General features: G+C 40.7%; 1 protein-coding gene across 1 annotated transcript in view; it reads left to right on the top strand.

The window, feature by feature from the left end:
- The window catches only part of PRTG (protogenin), a 189,276-nt gene that overhangs the window by 95,563 nt on the left and 75,966 nt on the right, over positions 1–17,747 (top strand). Inside the window, exons 9-11 of the mRNA XM_040342732.1 lie at positions 901–1,065; positions 1,180–1,485; positions 5,773–5,961. Of these exons, the coding sequence (XP_040198666.1) occupies positions 901–1,065; positions 1,180–1,485; positions 5,773–5,961 (660 nt within the window). The remainder of the gene's footprint in view (positions 1–900; positions 1,066–1,179; positions 1,486–5,772; positions 5,962–17,747) is intronic.

Raw genomic sequence — 17,747 nt, 5'->3', positions numbered from 1 at the left:
TGAGCGAGCGGGACCTCGCTCGATTCACATAGTGCCTCCGTGTGACGCCGATCTCCGTTCCCTGCGACGTTACGACGCACGGGGACGGAGAACGGCGCCAAATTCAAAAAAGTAAACAAACACTATACACACAGTATACTGTAATCTTATAGATTACAGTACTGTATGTAAAAAAAACACACCCCCCCTGTCCCTAGTGGTCTGCCCAGTGTCCTGCATGTCATTTTATATAATAAAAATCTTTTTTTCTCCCTGCAAACTGTAGATTGTCCATAGCAACCAAAAGTGTCCCTTTATGTCAAAAATAGTTTTAGATCAGCTAAAAAACAGCGATAATAAATTATAATCACTTGCAGAATTGTGCGATAGCGATTTGTGGGGAAATTCGTCATAAAAAAATAAAAGTAATGACAGCGACAATTCTGCGACTGAGCAAATTTCAGTGATTTTGATTTGATTACATTATTGAATAATTTTTATTATAATTATATTATTATTTGTTATAATTATTTATAATTATTTATTATATTATAATTTATAATTTTGTTTTTAAAAAAATGTAATACACGGGATGCCTATTAGAATCTTGTTTGGTCAGATTTAAGTGAGTTATTTCTAAAAATTACAGACCTACAATATAAAACGCCAAATTTCCTTGCAAATAATGGTACCGCTTTTAGCATGTTTTTTCTGAAAGAATCATACCGCCAGGGAGGTTAATCTCAAGATTTGCAAAGACAGACCACTGCACTAAGCACAAGAAAACTATAGTTGAAAACAAACATCAGTGAAGGCCTCCTGATTGGATTTAGGCAGGTTAGGATTAACATCATGCAAAGCTGGTGAGTTCTATAATAGTATCATTTTTGAGAGTAAATGTATTTTGTTTTCATTATTTAGGTTTAAACAATGAAGAATACCAAGTGGTGATTGGGAATGACACAAATCACTACATTATCGATGACCTGGATCCTGCCAGCAACTACACGTTTTATATTGTTGCCTATATGCCAATGGGTGCAAGCCAGATGTCAGACCATTTTACACAGAGCACACTTGAAGATGGTAAGGCATGAGTTGGAATTTTTTTATCACCTACTGTATGTACAGTAGTAACAATTACAAATACCTATAGTGGAGTACTTTAAAGATGGTATAAGTTGTATTTATCTGTTGCAGTTCCACTGAGAGCCCCGGAACTTAGTTTGACGAGCCGCAGCCCTACAGATGTTCTGATCTCATGGCTTCCCATCCCATCCAAATTCTGTAGAGGAAAGATCATACTTTACAGACTGTCATTTCGAATGAGCACTGAAAGTTCTGTTCAAGTTCTAGAACTCCCTGGTACCACCCATGAGTATTTCTTGGAGGGGCTGAAGCCAGACAGTGTCTATTTGGTTCGCATATCAGCATCAACTAAAGTTGGATGGGGAGAATCATCTGCCTGGACATCCCATCAGACACCCAAAGCGAGCAGTATAAGAGGTAAATGAGCTCTTAATTAAATCTTTCAATTATTAAAAGACATCCATTTTTGAAAGAGTTACTGTTGGTATTTTTTGTGTTTTCATTTGCCGTTATTGGCCTAATAGACTTTTTTTAAAATTGTAATAATAAATGTAGTAACTGTACAGATTCCTAGGGCCAGACAGATATATATATATATATATATATATATTCTTAGTGTTGGTTTGTGTTGTTTAAACCTTGCTTCTACCGTGTTTCCCCCGAAAATAAGACTGGGTCTTATGTTAATTTTGGCTATAAAAAACACACTAGGGCTTATTTTCAGGGGATGTATTATCTATGTTCCCTGTTTTCTCTCCCCCTGTCAGCCCAGAAGTCATCATTATGACATCTTTAATCCCCAAAATAAACCTCAGTTAAAGTAAGTGTAAAAATATATAATCCATTTTGTAAAAAGATTATATAATGTCCAGCGAGTCTCCTTTTTGTAACATTATTGTCGAAAATACCTTATTTACAGCGCTGCTTGGTGCTCATGTGATCTACCGGAGCTCTTGTTCCCCACTCAAGCACTGCCGAGGGTAAGGCTGAGATCTCCACTGATGTCAGTCCCACTCCGAGCTCTGCAGAGGGAGGGACCGCTGACGTCAGTTAAGAGGGTTAGGATCTCCAGCGGGTCACCTGAGCGCCCAGCTGCTCTGTAACTAAGGTATTTTCCACAATAAAGTTACAAAAGGCGACACACTGAACATCGTATAATCTTTTTTCAAAACAGAGTATATATTTTTACAAGGGCTTTACTAGGGCTTATTTTCAGGGTAGGGCTTGTATTGAAGTCCTCCCCAAAAATCACGCTAGGTCTAATTTTTGGGGTAGGGTTTTTTTTTTAGAGGAACACTGTAAGTGTAGCGTGTTACTCTATATGTTTCCTACATTACAGTGATAAAACCAGTCTATGGTTGCCAACTGACTGAGAATAATGTATGCCTAGAGATAATTTTCAACAGTTCTTATGCAGGGTGGCTGATTGATTGCTATGAAATGCAGAGCTTCCTCTATTGGCTTCAAATTCCAATATTTATTATAAGATCAGAAATGTGGAAGAGCAAGTCTGCAAAAATTGTGAAAGAGTCACAAAATGACTTTAAACCGGAACTTACCCACTCCAAAATGTTCCTATGACCCTATTCTTTAAAAAATGGCACGTGCACAGATGCGCCGCTGGTTTATTCCAGGCATTTTGTGAGTGGCAATGAGCTTATCTGCATACACATGGCAGACTTATGTGCATGCGCAGAAATGCCGTCTGATTCTAATGGATGGGCATTATGGTTCCTTGCAGTATGTGTGTGCAGAAATATGCCGCAAATTTGTGATTTAGTAACAAAGTGTCTCCTGGGATAGCTGTGAACATTTGGGGGATGAACAAAAAAAAAGTAATTTATAGACTTTTATGTTCTTGTTATGTATAAAGATTCTGTCCCACTATTTAATTAATCGAAATTCCAGTGCTGGTACAAAATTTAGTTTTTGCTTTCCTGTGAGAACAATCATGCTGTGGAATTTGGTTGGAAGAAGTGTAGGTAGGACTACACAGCAATTGATAAAAGAGGTCATCCTCAGCAGTAAGATTAAGTCAGGTAACCCAAAAGCTATGTAAAGGTCACAGAGGGCACTCTTTTGTGACAGAGACAAGCGTGACAGGCATTCAACCTCGTTTTGTGCATTTCTTCTTCTGGGTCAGTAGAGAATTCTAGCAGTGGCTGGACTAAACAAACCTGTTTGTTTCAAATTTATAAGCTATGTAGTTATATTACATGTGATCTTAAAACCCAAGTGAAGTCACAAAATTATTGAGTGAGCCAGCGAAGAAATAAAGAGTTGTCTACTCTACCCATGGTCCTTCTTTACAAATTGGGCAGACAACCGTTATCTCAATTTGTCTTCGCAACATTAGGCTACATCGGTTGAGTATTTTGACCGATAAGTACTGCACTCTATGTAAGCAACCCTGTCCTGGTCAGACACACCCTTTCCCTTTCTTTGCATTACAAGCCTACATCTCCATGAGTATCATTTTGGAGTTGGTAGTACTTATTATTATTGGACAGGCTTTCCTTCCTGGTCACTGTTATCCAATTCCTTCTGGAATACCCACAAAAGTACTGAGGGGGAGCAAGGCCTGCCTGGTACAGAGTCACACCACAAGCAGTGATGTGGAGACGGGGAGGAAAGTGAACTGTATGGAAAATCACAACCCTTCATGTTTTAATATGCCTGTTATTTATTTGGCCACCCCCATGCAACAGTCTGTACATACATGACAAATAATAATAACAAAAAAAAGATAGCACTGTGTGTGACCATTACTTCTGCTCAGCATGCTATAGCTATGCAGGTCTTTATTAGACTAGGTTTACACTTGTGAGCCGCAACACCATGTGGTTTTACGCTCCCCAAAACGCACTGCATGTCTAAAGAACCGTGTGTTTTGCCTGCTGCTGGGAAACACATGCGATTACACACGCATCCCCTATCTGCACATATAGGAACCTAGCGTAAGGAACAAAACATATTTCTTATGAAACAATAGGACAGTAATTCTAAATAAACCTGCCATCTTTGCTTCTGTTTAATCTGTAGTTGCCATGGTTCTGCACAAGTGATCAGTTATGACACCAGCCACTTGATGGCTTGACCATTCGGGTGAGAACACAAACAACACCGACGGTTATCATTCACGACTTGCCTTGAATGTTACTGTTTTGAGATATTGATGGGTTTAGTCTAACTTTAGAGTAGAACTATGGGCAAAACTTTTTTTTAAAATTTTAGATAGAGCAAGATAGAGTTATAACCCCTGTCAGATTTTTTTTCACATCTGTGCCCCATTGTGGAGGTTTCGTTTCACTTCATGTCTCATAGCCAAACAGGAAGTGAGAGGAAATCCCTGCCCCCCAGGTCACTTGAACTAGTGTCCCCAGTAGAAGATTTTCCCTCTATTACTTTTCTGGAGACAACACAACATTTGGGATTTTCTTTTACTTTCACTTTCAATGATAATGGCAAATAGGAGAATAGAGAGGGTGAATCTCCCTAATGAGAGCACAGACAGCAATAAAAAATGACAGGTGTCCCAATCCCTCTCTCCTCTATCCAAGACAAAAACAAGTTTTGCCTTTAGTTATACTTTAAAGTGTTTGTTAGGTCTAAATCCTAAATCACTGCCAATAGAGCCTGGCATACCACACTATGTAAGTCATTTCTAAAAACGAGCATTGTAAATAACTATTTAGAGCTGTCTTCGGACCGGTCACGCAACTTGCGGCCGCTTTACAGCTCCGATACATTGCTTCTGCGAGATGGTCAAGATCTCCCTCTGGCGTCAGCCAGGAAGATCACGTGGCCTCCCGCAGAAGCCCTGTCTCTGAGCTGTAAATGGGATGCAAGTCACATGACTGGCCTGAAGATAGCTCTAAATAGGTATTTACACTAATTTAAGAAATGACTTGCATAGTGTGATATGCCAGGCTCTAATAGAGGGGCTGGCAGTGACCATTGTAGGTTTTTTACTTTTAATAATAGGGGAGGGGGACAGAGACACAGAGAGGGAGCTGACAGGCAAGGAGGAGGGGGTGAGGGGGAGAGAGGAGTGCAGAGAGGACAGCTGCGGATGATAAAGGGACATACGCTGACCACAGTGGTCGTGGCTCAGCAACCCTGATTTTCGTGGTCAGTACATAGAGGGAATACAGGAAGTGACAGGTTCAGGTAGTTTTTTTTTTTACAGTTTAGAGAGGGGCCGATTACACAAGCACTGAGCTGTTTAATCTGTTTTAAGGGACCAGGATCTGAATTTGTTTTGGGTTAACAAACACTTTAAAGCAAGCAAAACATACATTTTTTTGAGTATCTGATTCTGGAACTCACAGCTAGGAAAGAGACAAAATTGTTGGCTAAATCTATATTAGCAATTCAGTGGAGCCGTTAGAAACTATAGAAATCGTTTTTGCTTAGACTGCATTCTTTAACATTCTAAAACATGGGTCTTCAAACTACGGCCCTCCAGTTGTTCAGGAACTACAATTCCTATCATGCCTAGTCATGTCTGTGAATGTCAGTGTGTTACAATGCCTCATGGGATGTGTAGTTCTACAATAGCTGGAGGGCCGTAGTTTGAGGATCCCTGTTCTAAAATATCATAGAAATTACTTTACAAAAATAATCATACATATTGTAAGGTATATTGATCACAAATAATACTAATTTATTGCACAATTATAAAATATTTCTGATATTTTGTAGCACCAAGGTCTCCAGAGTTGCGACTGGATCCCCTAAACTGTACAACAATAGCAGTGAGATGGCAACAGGATCCTGAGGATACAGCTACGATCCAGGGCTACAAACTATTCTATAAGGAGGAAGGACAGCAAGAGAGTGGTCCAATCCTGCTGGATGTCAAAGACTTTGATTACAACATTGAGGGGTTAGGTAAGTGTGTGATGAACAGGAATTAGGCTTGTGTCGATAGATCGACTTGTGTACAATCAGCCTGCTTGTACATGGATCGAAATTCGGTCATTCCCTGCTGAACCTGCTAAATCTCAATACACCTATGGTTGGCTTAAGTGAACCTCTTGGGGAAGAAGGGTGAGGCTACAGGTGGACAGTGTGAACTGCATAAAAACAAGGACAACAAAGCTACCCAGTAGTTTGTTAGCAGAGATAGTGTTAGGCCCTAGTTTGAGATTGCATATCACCTAATGATTTTGTCTTGAACTGTGTTCCAAAGTAGAATCTGTACCCAAAAGGCCTTATACAATTAATATTTTTTGTTGGTATGCATTTCTGGTGCCATGTTATGCATTTGATTTCTGTGGGACAGCACTGTGGTCTAGTGGTGAGCTCTTATGCTTATTGGTGATGTGTATGGGTAAAAAAAAATATCCCAATTAAAGACCTGTAACACTCTATTGAGTGGCTAATGTAGCTCTGGTACACATTTCAGGCCACTGAGCAGCAGAAAAAGCAAGGGTTTGTGGTTTGAAGTGCACTGAAGATCACAACGTGCTCATGATAGTAGGGATGGAGAGAATTCAGTATTCTGCCTTTTATAATGCCATTTGATAAAAGAGAGACATGATAGGAAACAGAATAGATATAATGATTTATTAGAACCTGTAGAGCTCAAATTTCATCTGTAGATAAATGCTACAGCACAGCATTGCCCCAGGCCTCTTATATCCAGCGACCATTCAAAACTAAAACTTTACACTTGCTTTATATTATTGAGAACTTTAATATAGCAGATTTTTCCTACAGTATATCTTTCTGTAATCGTTCTTTATAGATAGAGCTCTACTATGTGTTTGTGATTTTGTATAGAACAGAGCTGTGAAGGAGACTGTGTGCGAATCACAAATCTCTATTTACGGATAATAGGCTGTTGCCAGCCAAGTCAGTGGACATTAAGAGAAAAAATGGCTGAGCTAACACAGAATAGAGCTTGATGAATTACTATCACAGAAAATCAACGTGGGCGATTAATCAACAAAGCAATCCAACAGCCGCCTGTGAGTTTCTGAACTTTATTAAACGTAGAAGTGTGTAGTTCATTTTTCTACCAGCCAGCCTCCCACTATGCTTTGTTTGCAAAAAAATTCACGTCTTAAAGCAGAACTTTTTTTCTAAAGGTAAACACCGGATTTTGGTGTGTAAAATAGGGCGTGCATGTGCATTCAAAATTTGCGTGTCGTGTAGCTTTTTCAGAAGGTCTCCTAGCTGCTGTGCAGGTACAGTGCAGGACCTAGTATTCTCTATGTCTATTTGCTTTAGTTCTGTTTCACAGCCCAGAGGTCAGAGGCTTTCTACACATTGCTCTTAGCATGTTATTATGTTCCTATATTTACATAAGGGGTAGAGACCGTAGCTGAACAGATCATATGGCTCCTCTCAGTCCTGTCCTGTGTTCTTTATTCTCCTCTGTTGACATTTGTTTAAACCAAGTATAACGTCATACAGGTGTGATTTTTGTTTGAACATTCGTAAAAAATAAAAAAAATATCAGAATATCCTTTCTTGCCATCATTAAGTCAACTTGTTTCCTTCCAAAGCTCTTGAGTTTCATCCAGACCTGCTATTTAAATGGAATCCCACCCATATTAAACAGGTTTCATTAAAATATGTAAAAAAAAATCCCAAACAAAAATGAAAATTACGTTCACAGTTCAAATTTTTTCATTTAAGAAAAACATTTGATCTGGCTTCTTCAAAATTTGTCCTCACTACGGTTGAAGACAAACATTGATTTGACCGCCCACTAACTGTTTGAAACCTGAAGGAACTTGGATTGCTCAAGAGGCTGAAACTTTTTCCCTTCTTTTCCTACCCTTGCCCCCCTTCCCTCTCTTACCGGGTCACTTATTTTCTTTAATGTTTTCCTTTGTTTCCCATTCTCTGACTTCTTTTAAGTTTGATGTCCTATGCCCCGTACACACAATCGGAATTTCCGATGGAAAAAGTCAGACAGACTTTCTCCATCGGAAATTCCGACCGTGTGTATGCCCCATCGGAAATTTCCGATGAATTCCATCGGAGTTTACATAGAGAACATGTTCTCTTTTCCTCCGATGGAATTCCATCGCAATTCCAATGTGAATTTGGTCGGACAAAGGTCCGATTGTGTGTACGGGGCATTAGTCTTTCTATTTCTATGCTTATGTTTCTTTTTGTGTACTTTCTACTTCTCCAGAAATGCTTATTCTGATTACTTTCTGAATTCCTATTTTACACTTAATTCCATATATCATAAGAATAATTTCTTGGCCTAATACTTGCTATACTGTATAGTTCAGAGCTTTTCGTTTCAGTCATTCTTGTTTCCTCGAAAATATATGTGTTGATCTATGACCAATGGCACGCGTGTTCTGTTTGAAACTTTGGTGAACCTTGTGCTTGTGATCAGCTGTGATGTGACCCTGAATGAAACACTTTTTCCAGATGTACCTTTTTTATATTGCAAATAGAATGAAAGCTCCAAAAACAAGACATTTTGAACACAATTCTACTGGTTTATGGCCAGTTTCACAAGTGGCTGATTGAACACCAGACAAAGAGGATTGGGTTGGGATAGAAGTGCCCTATTACACTCCTGATTCCTGTCAAAGAATAGAAAAAATGGTTCCTATATAGAAATTCCTGTAAGGAATGATTGCATCACTTCCCCTAAGATGGCAGCTCCCTTTTATCACCTAACACTAATGCCGAAGAACAGACTAGGCAAGATGGCATTTGGGTTATATGAAATATGGACAATGTAACACAGCTTTGAAATATGAATTCATGCACAGTCTTTGACTTGCTGGTTTCAGAGTGTTTGCATTAAAATGGTACTTTAGTAAAAGATAAACAGACCAGATTTGAAAAAGTCTGGAATCCTTGGATTAGGTATCTTTAGTCATCTGTCTGAGCTGGGGAGCCCTGGAGGCCGTAGTGGCTGGGTCTGGAGGATACATTCTTTCCTCTTCTTCTTTTTCCCCCTTCTCTTTTTTTTTGTCTGTTCCTCTCCTGTCTTGTTATTGTGTATCATCTAGCATTGCGCTAGGTCCAGGTTCTGAGGCCCACATTTATTTGGGCCGATTTGAATAATACATGAGCTCATGGCTCTTCTATCCCAGGAAAATAGAGTTATACATTGTTTTACCTTAATTGAGCTTTTCCCTCATTCTGGGGTGGAAGACTAAGGCCGCGTGCACACGATTATTTTTCGGCTTGTAAAAAAACAACGTTTTTTAAAAGGGTCATTTAAAATGATCATGTGTGGGCTTCACATCATTTTTCGGGGTTCTGAAAAACGACCAAAAAAAATTAGAACATGCTGCATTTTTTAACGATGTTTTAAAATATGTAGTTTTTCAGGTTGTAAAAAATGATCGTGAGTGGGCTTAAACGATGTTAAAAAGTTATGAGACGGGAGCGCTCGTTCTGGTAAAACTATCGTTCGTAATGGAGTAAGCACATTTATCACGCTGTAACAGACAGAAAAGCAAGAATCGTCTTTTACTAACACGAAATCAGCAAAAGCAGCCCCAAGGGTGGCGTCATCCGCATGGAACTTCCCCTGTATAGTGCCTTCGTACGTGTTGTACGTCACTGCACTTTGCTAGAGCATTTTTTTTCACTATCGTGTGTAGGCAACATCGTTTTAATGATGAAGTTGAAAAAAACATTGTTTTTTCTAGAGGCTAAAAAATTACGTTTTTTACAAGCCGAAAAATGATTGTGTGTACGCGGCATAATTGTAGATACATCTCTTGATACCATGATAATATGACAATATGCTTATACTTTAGACTTTGGCAGTTTTAACCCTTGATTTCTATATTCTTAATAATAGATGACTTCTGTTAACTTGGTATTGTTTTGTTGAGGACCATTGTATGAATATTGTCTACTATTTGATTTAATTATGGTTTACTACCTTTAATCATACATATGCTTTCGTGTTTTGTTCGAAACCTTTTCAAAAAGAACATTGAAACAGAAATAGATACTTTAGTTTTGCCTAAATATATTGTGCCAAAATGTAATAGGGCCAATTGGCATGTGGGATTGGGTACAAGGATCCAGCGTACTAGAGCATAACGTATGTGAGACATTATCACAGTCAGTGTTTTAAATCTAGCTGCCACTAGTGGAAAATCAGTCATACGTAAATGTCTGACACTAAGTGCAGTCATTGAACTGCATAGAACCTTCTTTAAGATGCAGCACTGGGCTCTGGTTTGTGCTGCATACAATTATCCCTCGTGGCCATGCCTAAATGAATTTCTCCATACCCCAGACAAATGTATGAACATTATGCAAAATGCAATGTTAGTCAACCTTTACAAAATGACACCAACTTGGAAATCCCAGTCATGCTTTCCCAACCGTGTTCTCACCATAGTAAATTGCCTTCATTAGTGCGCTTCATATGTATTTTTACTTTCCAGTGATTTGTCTGTTCCTAGACCCTTTAACTTTGCCTGACTGCAACATTGAAATGAAATCATTTGAAACAAGCAGCTGAGCATATTTTGGGATGATTTACAGCATTCTATGGCACTACCAGCATGAAAGTAATTGTGGGTTGAATCTTTGTCGAAATGCTCCTGCTTTTGAGGCGTATTACGTAAATATAAATTATACAGAGTTATGGATATGTCCCTTTTAAATACTGGCGGTTCTGTCAGTTCTCTATAATTGCTCTAGTTCAAAGCAAAAATCCCATGTTTTATTGACTATATCTGCACAGGCAGCTGACATGGTTACATCAAAAGCATTTTACCTTTAATGCCTTGCCCAGATGAATAATGAAAAACATTATTTGCATGTTAGCATTGAATAATCTATATGTCATGGTAGGGTACCAGCACACTGAAATTCCTTTTAGAGATGAAGAGCAACAGTGATAAGAACTACAATGAATATGTCATATATAGTATGTATGTTAGATATAGTTATCTTTTATCCTTAACCATTAGTTTGTGACATCTAAAGTTTAAGCTGTCTGCATTTTTATATACTCTTCAACCTAAATGGACCAAATATATAGAAAATAAATGTATTGGTCCTGATATAAAGCAGATGGACGGTGGTGAGCATAATATACAGCACTCCACACATAAGTCCCTTGCTGGAAGGTGTGATGTGAAGTGTCTGTTTGACAATCCAGGGACCATTATTGCCGATTTCGGAAGTTGTGTTTTTCATTCTGCCATTTTAATTTGAATGTGTCAGTGTTTTAATGGGTTTCCTTTGTGGCCAGCACTTTGAAGATTGAGTTGTCCGTATTTCATTAAATGCTTTGGAGGAAAATGAATTATGTGGCCATTTACATGGAGTTCCGGAAAGCTTTTGTTGTCAGAGAATTTATGCAAACCTCTGTGTCAGGTGGGATTCTGGAGACATAGGTCATGGGGCACAATCAGGAGAAAGGGAGAAAAGAGGCCATGATGGTGAGCAGAGAAGGTCTGTGCCAGTAACAGGAGGATTTGCCAATTAAAACTACATTTGGCTCAACTCCAAGGAGGCGCTTAACACACATTTTTCATCCCGCTCTGTAAACAGTTGTTTACCTCTACTAGTGATTTTATTACACTGTTATTACTATTTAATGTCTGCTATTGTAAAATGAATATATAGATTGTCACCATTTAAAGTGATTCTGCTGCTGAGTTAAAGGGGTTGTAAAGGCTCGTTGTTTTTCACCTTAATGCATCCTCTGCATTAAGGTGAAAAAAACACTGTCAATCACCGGCCCCCCAGCCCCCTCGTTTCTTACCTAAGCCAGTTCACCTGTTCGATGCGTCCCTGGAGTCCTTCTCTTTACGGAGTCCTGGCATTGACTGGATAGATTAATAGCAGCGCAGCCATTGGCTGCCGCTGCTATCAATCAAATCCAATGATGCGTGCGTCGGGGGCGGGGCCGAGTCATACACTCGGCATCTATGGACGCCGAGTGTATGACTCGGGAGCGCGCCCACAAGGTAATCCCCTTGGGAGAACTCTTCTCCAAGGGGGTTATCTAATGCATAGAGGAGCCGCAAGAGCCACAGAGGGACTCCGGAAGAGGATGTTTGGGGCCACTCTGTGGAAAAACGAACTGCACAGTGGAGGTAAGTATGACATGTTTGTTATTTAAAAAAATAAAAAAGGAACCTTTAGTATCCATTTAACAAAATGTGGAACTCAGAACCTGCAAAAGAAGAGGGTTTATACTTCTAGTGCCCAACATGCGGCCTGAGGGCTGGATGCAGCCCTTTGTTATATGATGTGCAGACCTCAGCAGTCTGTAGTGGAAACATTGATTAGGGTAATCGCAATGATCTCTAGTAGCCTCGTTTCTTAAGTTTAATCTTGTCTTCTTGTCATAGCCCCAGCCAATAAAGTAGCCTGTCCACACTCTCTGCCCTCATTTACTGTATTAGGTCTGGAGTTTCTGGCAGTCCTCTCAAGCATTACACATATTAAACATTATGTGTGGCCCTTTGATGATGTAAGGGGCCAAATTTGGGGCCCCCTTTAGTTTATAAGTAGACAACCACTGGTTTATACTCACCTGATCCACCACCCGTTCCTTCGATCTTCACTCTATTTAGGAACTTACTGAAGAATCTTCATATTTGGCATTTCTTGGAGCATGGGAAGCATAAGATCCCCAACACACACTGTGGTTTCCTCTGTTGACCCCTTTATTATGACTAGCCTTTAGGAGCTGACAGAAGACACCACAGAGATAGGAAGGGGACAAGGCATCCAACATTTTTTTTTTTATTGTTTTAATTGAAGACAGTGTCGCTTTAAAATAATATTAGGTCCAGGCTATAGTTGTCTATTGAGGAAAGTAGAAGTCATTTGCAGAGTGGCCCTATTCACTTGAATTGGTCTCATTCAGAGGGCGCTACACTTGCCGAAAGTGACAAGAAGTATATTTCCTGCCGCAAAGCATCCAACCATGGCATATGTACACCCCTAGCCGCTGCCTCTACAGCTAAAGGGGGTAGCAGTTGGGGAGAAGTAAAAGTGTGGTTCAATCGCAGGGTTTTACTGCCCTCTAACCACTGGTGGGAACAAGCCCTAAGAAACATTATGGACTGGCTTTGATTTTTTGGTCGCAGTGGCTCCTTTGCTTCTGGGATTTGTTCACCTCTGCTGAAAGTGAATGTATAAGTCATACACCATACTGTCTGTAAATGGCTAGACAACAATGGTGCTTCGGTTTCTATGCAAATCCTGACTTGAAGCTTAAAGTGGAACTTCAGTCATTTTTCATCTTTCCATCTATTAAATCTTCTTCCCTTGTTGTTTTAACTTTGGATAGTAAACTATTTTTCTTCTCCCAGTAAATGCCTTATACAATCCACTTCCTGTTTCTTGTCTGGTAAAAGGCCTAGGCTTATGACATCATGCACAGTTCTCTCTCTCTCTCACTCTCGTGAGTGTTTTGCCAGGAAGCGAGAGGGGTGGGTGAGTCATAAAAAGGTCAATGAGAGCTGCAGGGCTTCAGAGCTGGAGGTGTGCCTCTGTGTAAATCCAGGAAGTGAACAAGCAGCAGCTTCAGCTGCCCACAGTTAAAATGGCTGCAGCCAGACTCGGTGAAGGGAGATTACTGCAGCATATTTGGCAAGTACAGAATCACAGTATATATAAAATAATATGTAAAGTGGTTGGAGGGAAGCTTCAGAATGGCAAAGATGTTTTTATTACAAATTATGTGATCAGACTGCAGTTTCTCTTTAAAGTGTTACTAAACCCAGGACCCTGCATTCACTATATCTGGTCTTCCTCAGAACATGGAAATGCACTTTTTTTAGTAAACATAAATTGCTAAATACCTTTTCTCATCAGCAGTATATATAGCAGTCTTGTGATTTCTATCAGTGTTTTGTTAAAGCTTGCGGGAGGAGTTTTCATTCACCCGCGATTGTCCAATGAGGCTTGAAGGGCCCCTGACCCCTGTCTAAACAGTGCTGATTGGCCCTGTGCGGATCACATGCACCTTCCCCCCAAAAGAATAACTCTCTAGCAATACACAACAAACTGAGCATGTGCAGTTTGTCGATCAGCAGTTAGATTGGGGACTGTGGAAGAAGCGGAGGATCAGAGAAGGCAGGATCATTAGACAATGCAAAGGATTAACCCCTTATGTTCAACGTTGAGTGTATATACACACAGGGGCAGATTCACAGAGCAAGTACGCCGGCGTACTTTCAAATTTCCCGCGTCGTATCTTTAGTTTGAATCCTCAAACCAAGATACGATGGCATCTGGGTAAGATCCGACAGGCGTACGGCTTTGTACACCTTCGGATTGCAGATGCAATACTTCGGCGTCCGCTGGGTGGAGTTTGCGTCGTTTTCCGCGTTGGGTGTGCAAATGAGCTTTTTCCGACGATCCACGAACGTACGCGTGGTCGTTGCATTCTCTTACGTCGTCTGTAGTCGGCTTTTTCCGGCGTATAGTTAAAGCTGCTATTTTGTGGCGTATAGATAGACTTGCCATGTTAAAGTATGGCCGTCGTCTCCGCGTCGAAATTCGATTTTTTTTTTTGCGTAAGTCGTCCGTGAATAGGGATGGACGTAAGTCACGTCTAAGTTAAAAAAATTACGTCGTTGCGACGTCATTTAGCGCAATGCACGGCGGGAAATTTAGGAATGACGCATGCGCATTTCATTCGAATTTAAGCCAGGTAAGACACGGCGGCGTAGCGTATCTCTGATACGCTGCGCCTGTCCAATTGTATGTGAATCTGCCCCACAGATTTTACTGTTGTGGGTTTAGTAACCCAAGTCAAAACCTGTTGCACCCTCTACACATATACACAAAATTTACATTGTAAAACACTCACCACTCGTAGGGGTGATAGACTGGTGTTGTGTTTTATTTATGTAGTGCTGATTAATTTCTGAGGCCCTGTACACACGTTGAGGAACTCGACGTGCCAAACACATCGAGTTCCTCGTCGAGTTCTGTGTTAAAGCCGCCAAGGATCTCGGCGAGCCAACTTTCCTCATTGAACAACGAGGAAATAGAGAACATGTTCTCTATTTGGCCCGACGAGTTCCTCGTCGGCTTCCTCAGTGAAAAGTGTACACACGACCGAGTTTCTCGGCAGAATCCGGCTCCGATCGAGTTTCTGGCTGAATTCTGCCGAGAAACTCAGTCGTGTGTACGGGGCCTCACAGTTTTAAACCAGACCAATCACATCATGTCCCCTCCATTGGTTCTTTGTCCTTACCACAAATATTTAGCGGCACGCACATGCACAAGGGCCAATTTTGGGTATGTTTTTAAATATAGAAGCCACAACTATTAAATAAAACCACAAAAATACAGCAGGAACTTAAAAATCTCAGTACACAGTGCATAGTGCTGAATGCTTTGCATACTCGGGCACAGTGCCAAGGTTTTCTGCACCTTGTTTTGCTCTGGAGGGGTTTTAAAATCTCATGTGCTACATCGGAATGCACAGCCTGCTGGAATTACCCACATTCAACAAGTAACATGAGGAAAAAGGAGCCCCTTTACATTTATTTTTTAAAACGTCAAGCTAACGAAAATGTGTTTTAATTCAAACAATATTTGTCTTCTGTAATGAAATATTTTGGTGTTGAAAAGCAATGAGCACAATGATGATCGATCGTTCTAAGCAGTGGGACCTCGTGTTTTGCTTTGGACATTTCATACATGTATGACCCTGTTGTTTGCAGACTGCTGTGGTCCTATTCTGTTACAGAGGGGTCTACAATGGCTCCCCCCCCCATTCCTTCAGGGCAGGAACAAATATTCAGCACATAGTTTAATGACATTTTCTTAAAGGAAGGATAAAATCTCCTGGGATTGAAGAGGCCAGTAGGTGAAAGGTGATGAGAAGGCAGCACAAAAAGTGCCATTTTTCTTCCTGGGCTGGAAGTGATCAGGTTTAACTCAAATCTTTTTACTCTGGAGGTTAAAGCCCTGAACAGCGAATTCAATCAAAGTTTATATCGGCTTTCGGCTTGATAGCAGAATTGTTTTTACGACACTTAGAATACTTTATTTTCAAAACGACAAAATAAACTTCACAGATAACAGTTATATATATATATATATATATATAATTTTTTTAATATATATATATATATATATATATATATATATATATATTTATTTATTATTTTGTTTAGCGTATGTGAAAATCTTGTAGAATTAGGAGTAAGAGCTGGTTCACACTGGGGCGACCTGGGACCCGACTTGAAGTCTCCCCAAGTCGTCCCAAGTTGCGCGGTTGAGAAAATGAATGGAAGTGAATGGAGTTGTCTTAATACACACTACTGAAGTCGCTCTGACTTCAGAAAAGGTTCCTGTACTACTTCAATCCGACTTGTAGGCAACTTGTACCCATTGATTTCAATGGAAGTTGCCTCAGAAGTCTGATCACTGTCTTAACTGAAGCAACAATACAGGAAGATAACATACATTTCTCAGGCAAACTCCTCCCTCCCACAGAGCTGATTGTTGTTTGATTGGCCACTGGAAAGCCTCCTGTCCTCGAGGCGACTTGAAGTTGCCTTGTACTGTCCAGGAGGCGACTTAAAGCGGGGGTTCACCCTAAAAAATATTTTTTTTTCTAGCATGCCATCAAGCATACTAGCGCGATCTACAGTACGCCTTTATTTTATTTTTTGGCGCCGTACTCACTGTTTACTGCCATAATGACGTTTCAGACTCCCCGCGGGGAATGGGCGTTCCTATGCACAGGGAAGATGATTGACGGCCGGCTATGGAGCGTCATGCTTCCCGAAGATAGCCAAAATAGGACTTGCCTCTTCACGACGCCTGCGCAGTCAGCTCCGATGTCTGTGCGCAGGTGCCGTATAGCGCCGTTAAGAGGCAAGTCCTATTTCGGCTATCTTCGGGAAGCATGACACACCATAGCCGGCCGTCAATCATCTTCCCTGTGCATAGGAACGCCCATTCCCCCCGGGGAGTCTGAACCTTCATTACGGCAGTAAACTGTGAGTATGGCGCAAAAAAAAAAAGAAAGGCATACTGTAGCTCGCGCTAGTATGCTTGATGTTATCATAGAAACTTGTTTTTTAGGGTGAAACACTGCTTTAAAGTTGCCTTGTAAGTTGCCTGACGATTCATACTCAAGTCGTGTCCAAGTTGCCTCCCAAAGTCGTGCTGGAAGTCGTGTTGCCCCTGTGTGAACCAGGTCTTAGGGGCATTTAAACTGCAAAATAAACTTTACAGATGAAAGCAACATTTAATGAAGTTGTTTATTTAAATATAAATAAATATATAATTTTTAAGAAATATATATTTATAATTTTGTTTCGCGAATGTGAAAATATTGTAGAGTTAAAGCGGTAGTTCACCCACAATCCCATGATTTTACCATCGAGACAGGCATTGTAGCGCGAGCTACAGTATGCCTGTCCCGATTTTTTTAACCCCGTACTCACCTTGTAGTCGTCCATCGTAGATTTCGGCTCCTGCGGGGAATGGGCGTGCCTATGGAGAGGGAGGATGATTGACGGCCGGCCCTGGCACGTCACTCTCCCCGAAGACAGCCGGAGTAGGTCTCGGCTCTTCACGGCGCCTGCGCACAGGCTATGCGCACGCGTCGTGAAGACCAAGCCTATTTCGGCTATTTCCGGAGAAGCGTGACGCGCCAGAGCCGGCCGTCAATCATCCTCCGTCTCCAGAGGCACGCCCATTCCCCGGTATCTTCGATGGACGACTACAAGGTG

This window comes from Rana temporaria, chromosome 3, assembly GCF_905171775.1.
Source record: "Rana temporaria chromosome 3, aRanTem1.1, whole genome shotgun sequence".
Classification (NCBI taxonomy): domain Eukaryota; kingdom Metazoa; phylum Chordata; class Amphibia; order Anura; family Ranidae; genus Rana; species Rana temporaria.
This window is presented reverse-complemented; position numbering and strand designations above follow the sequence as displayed.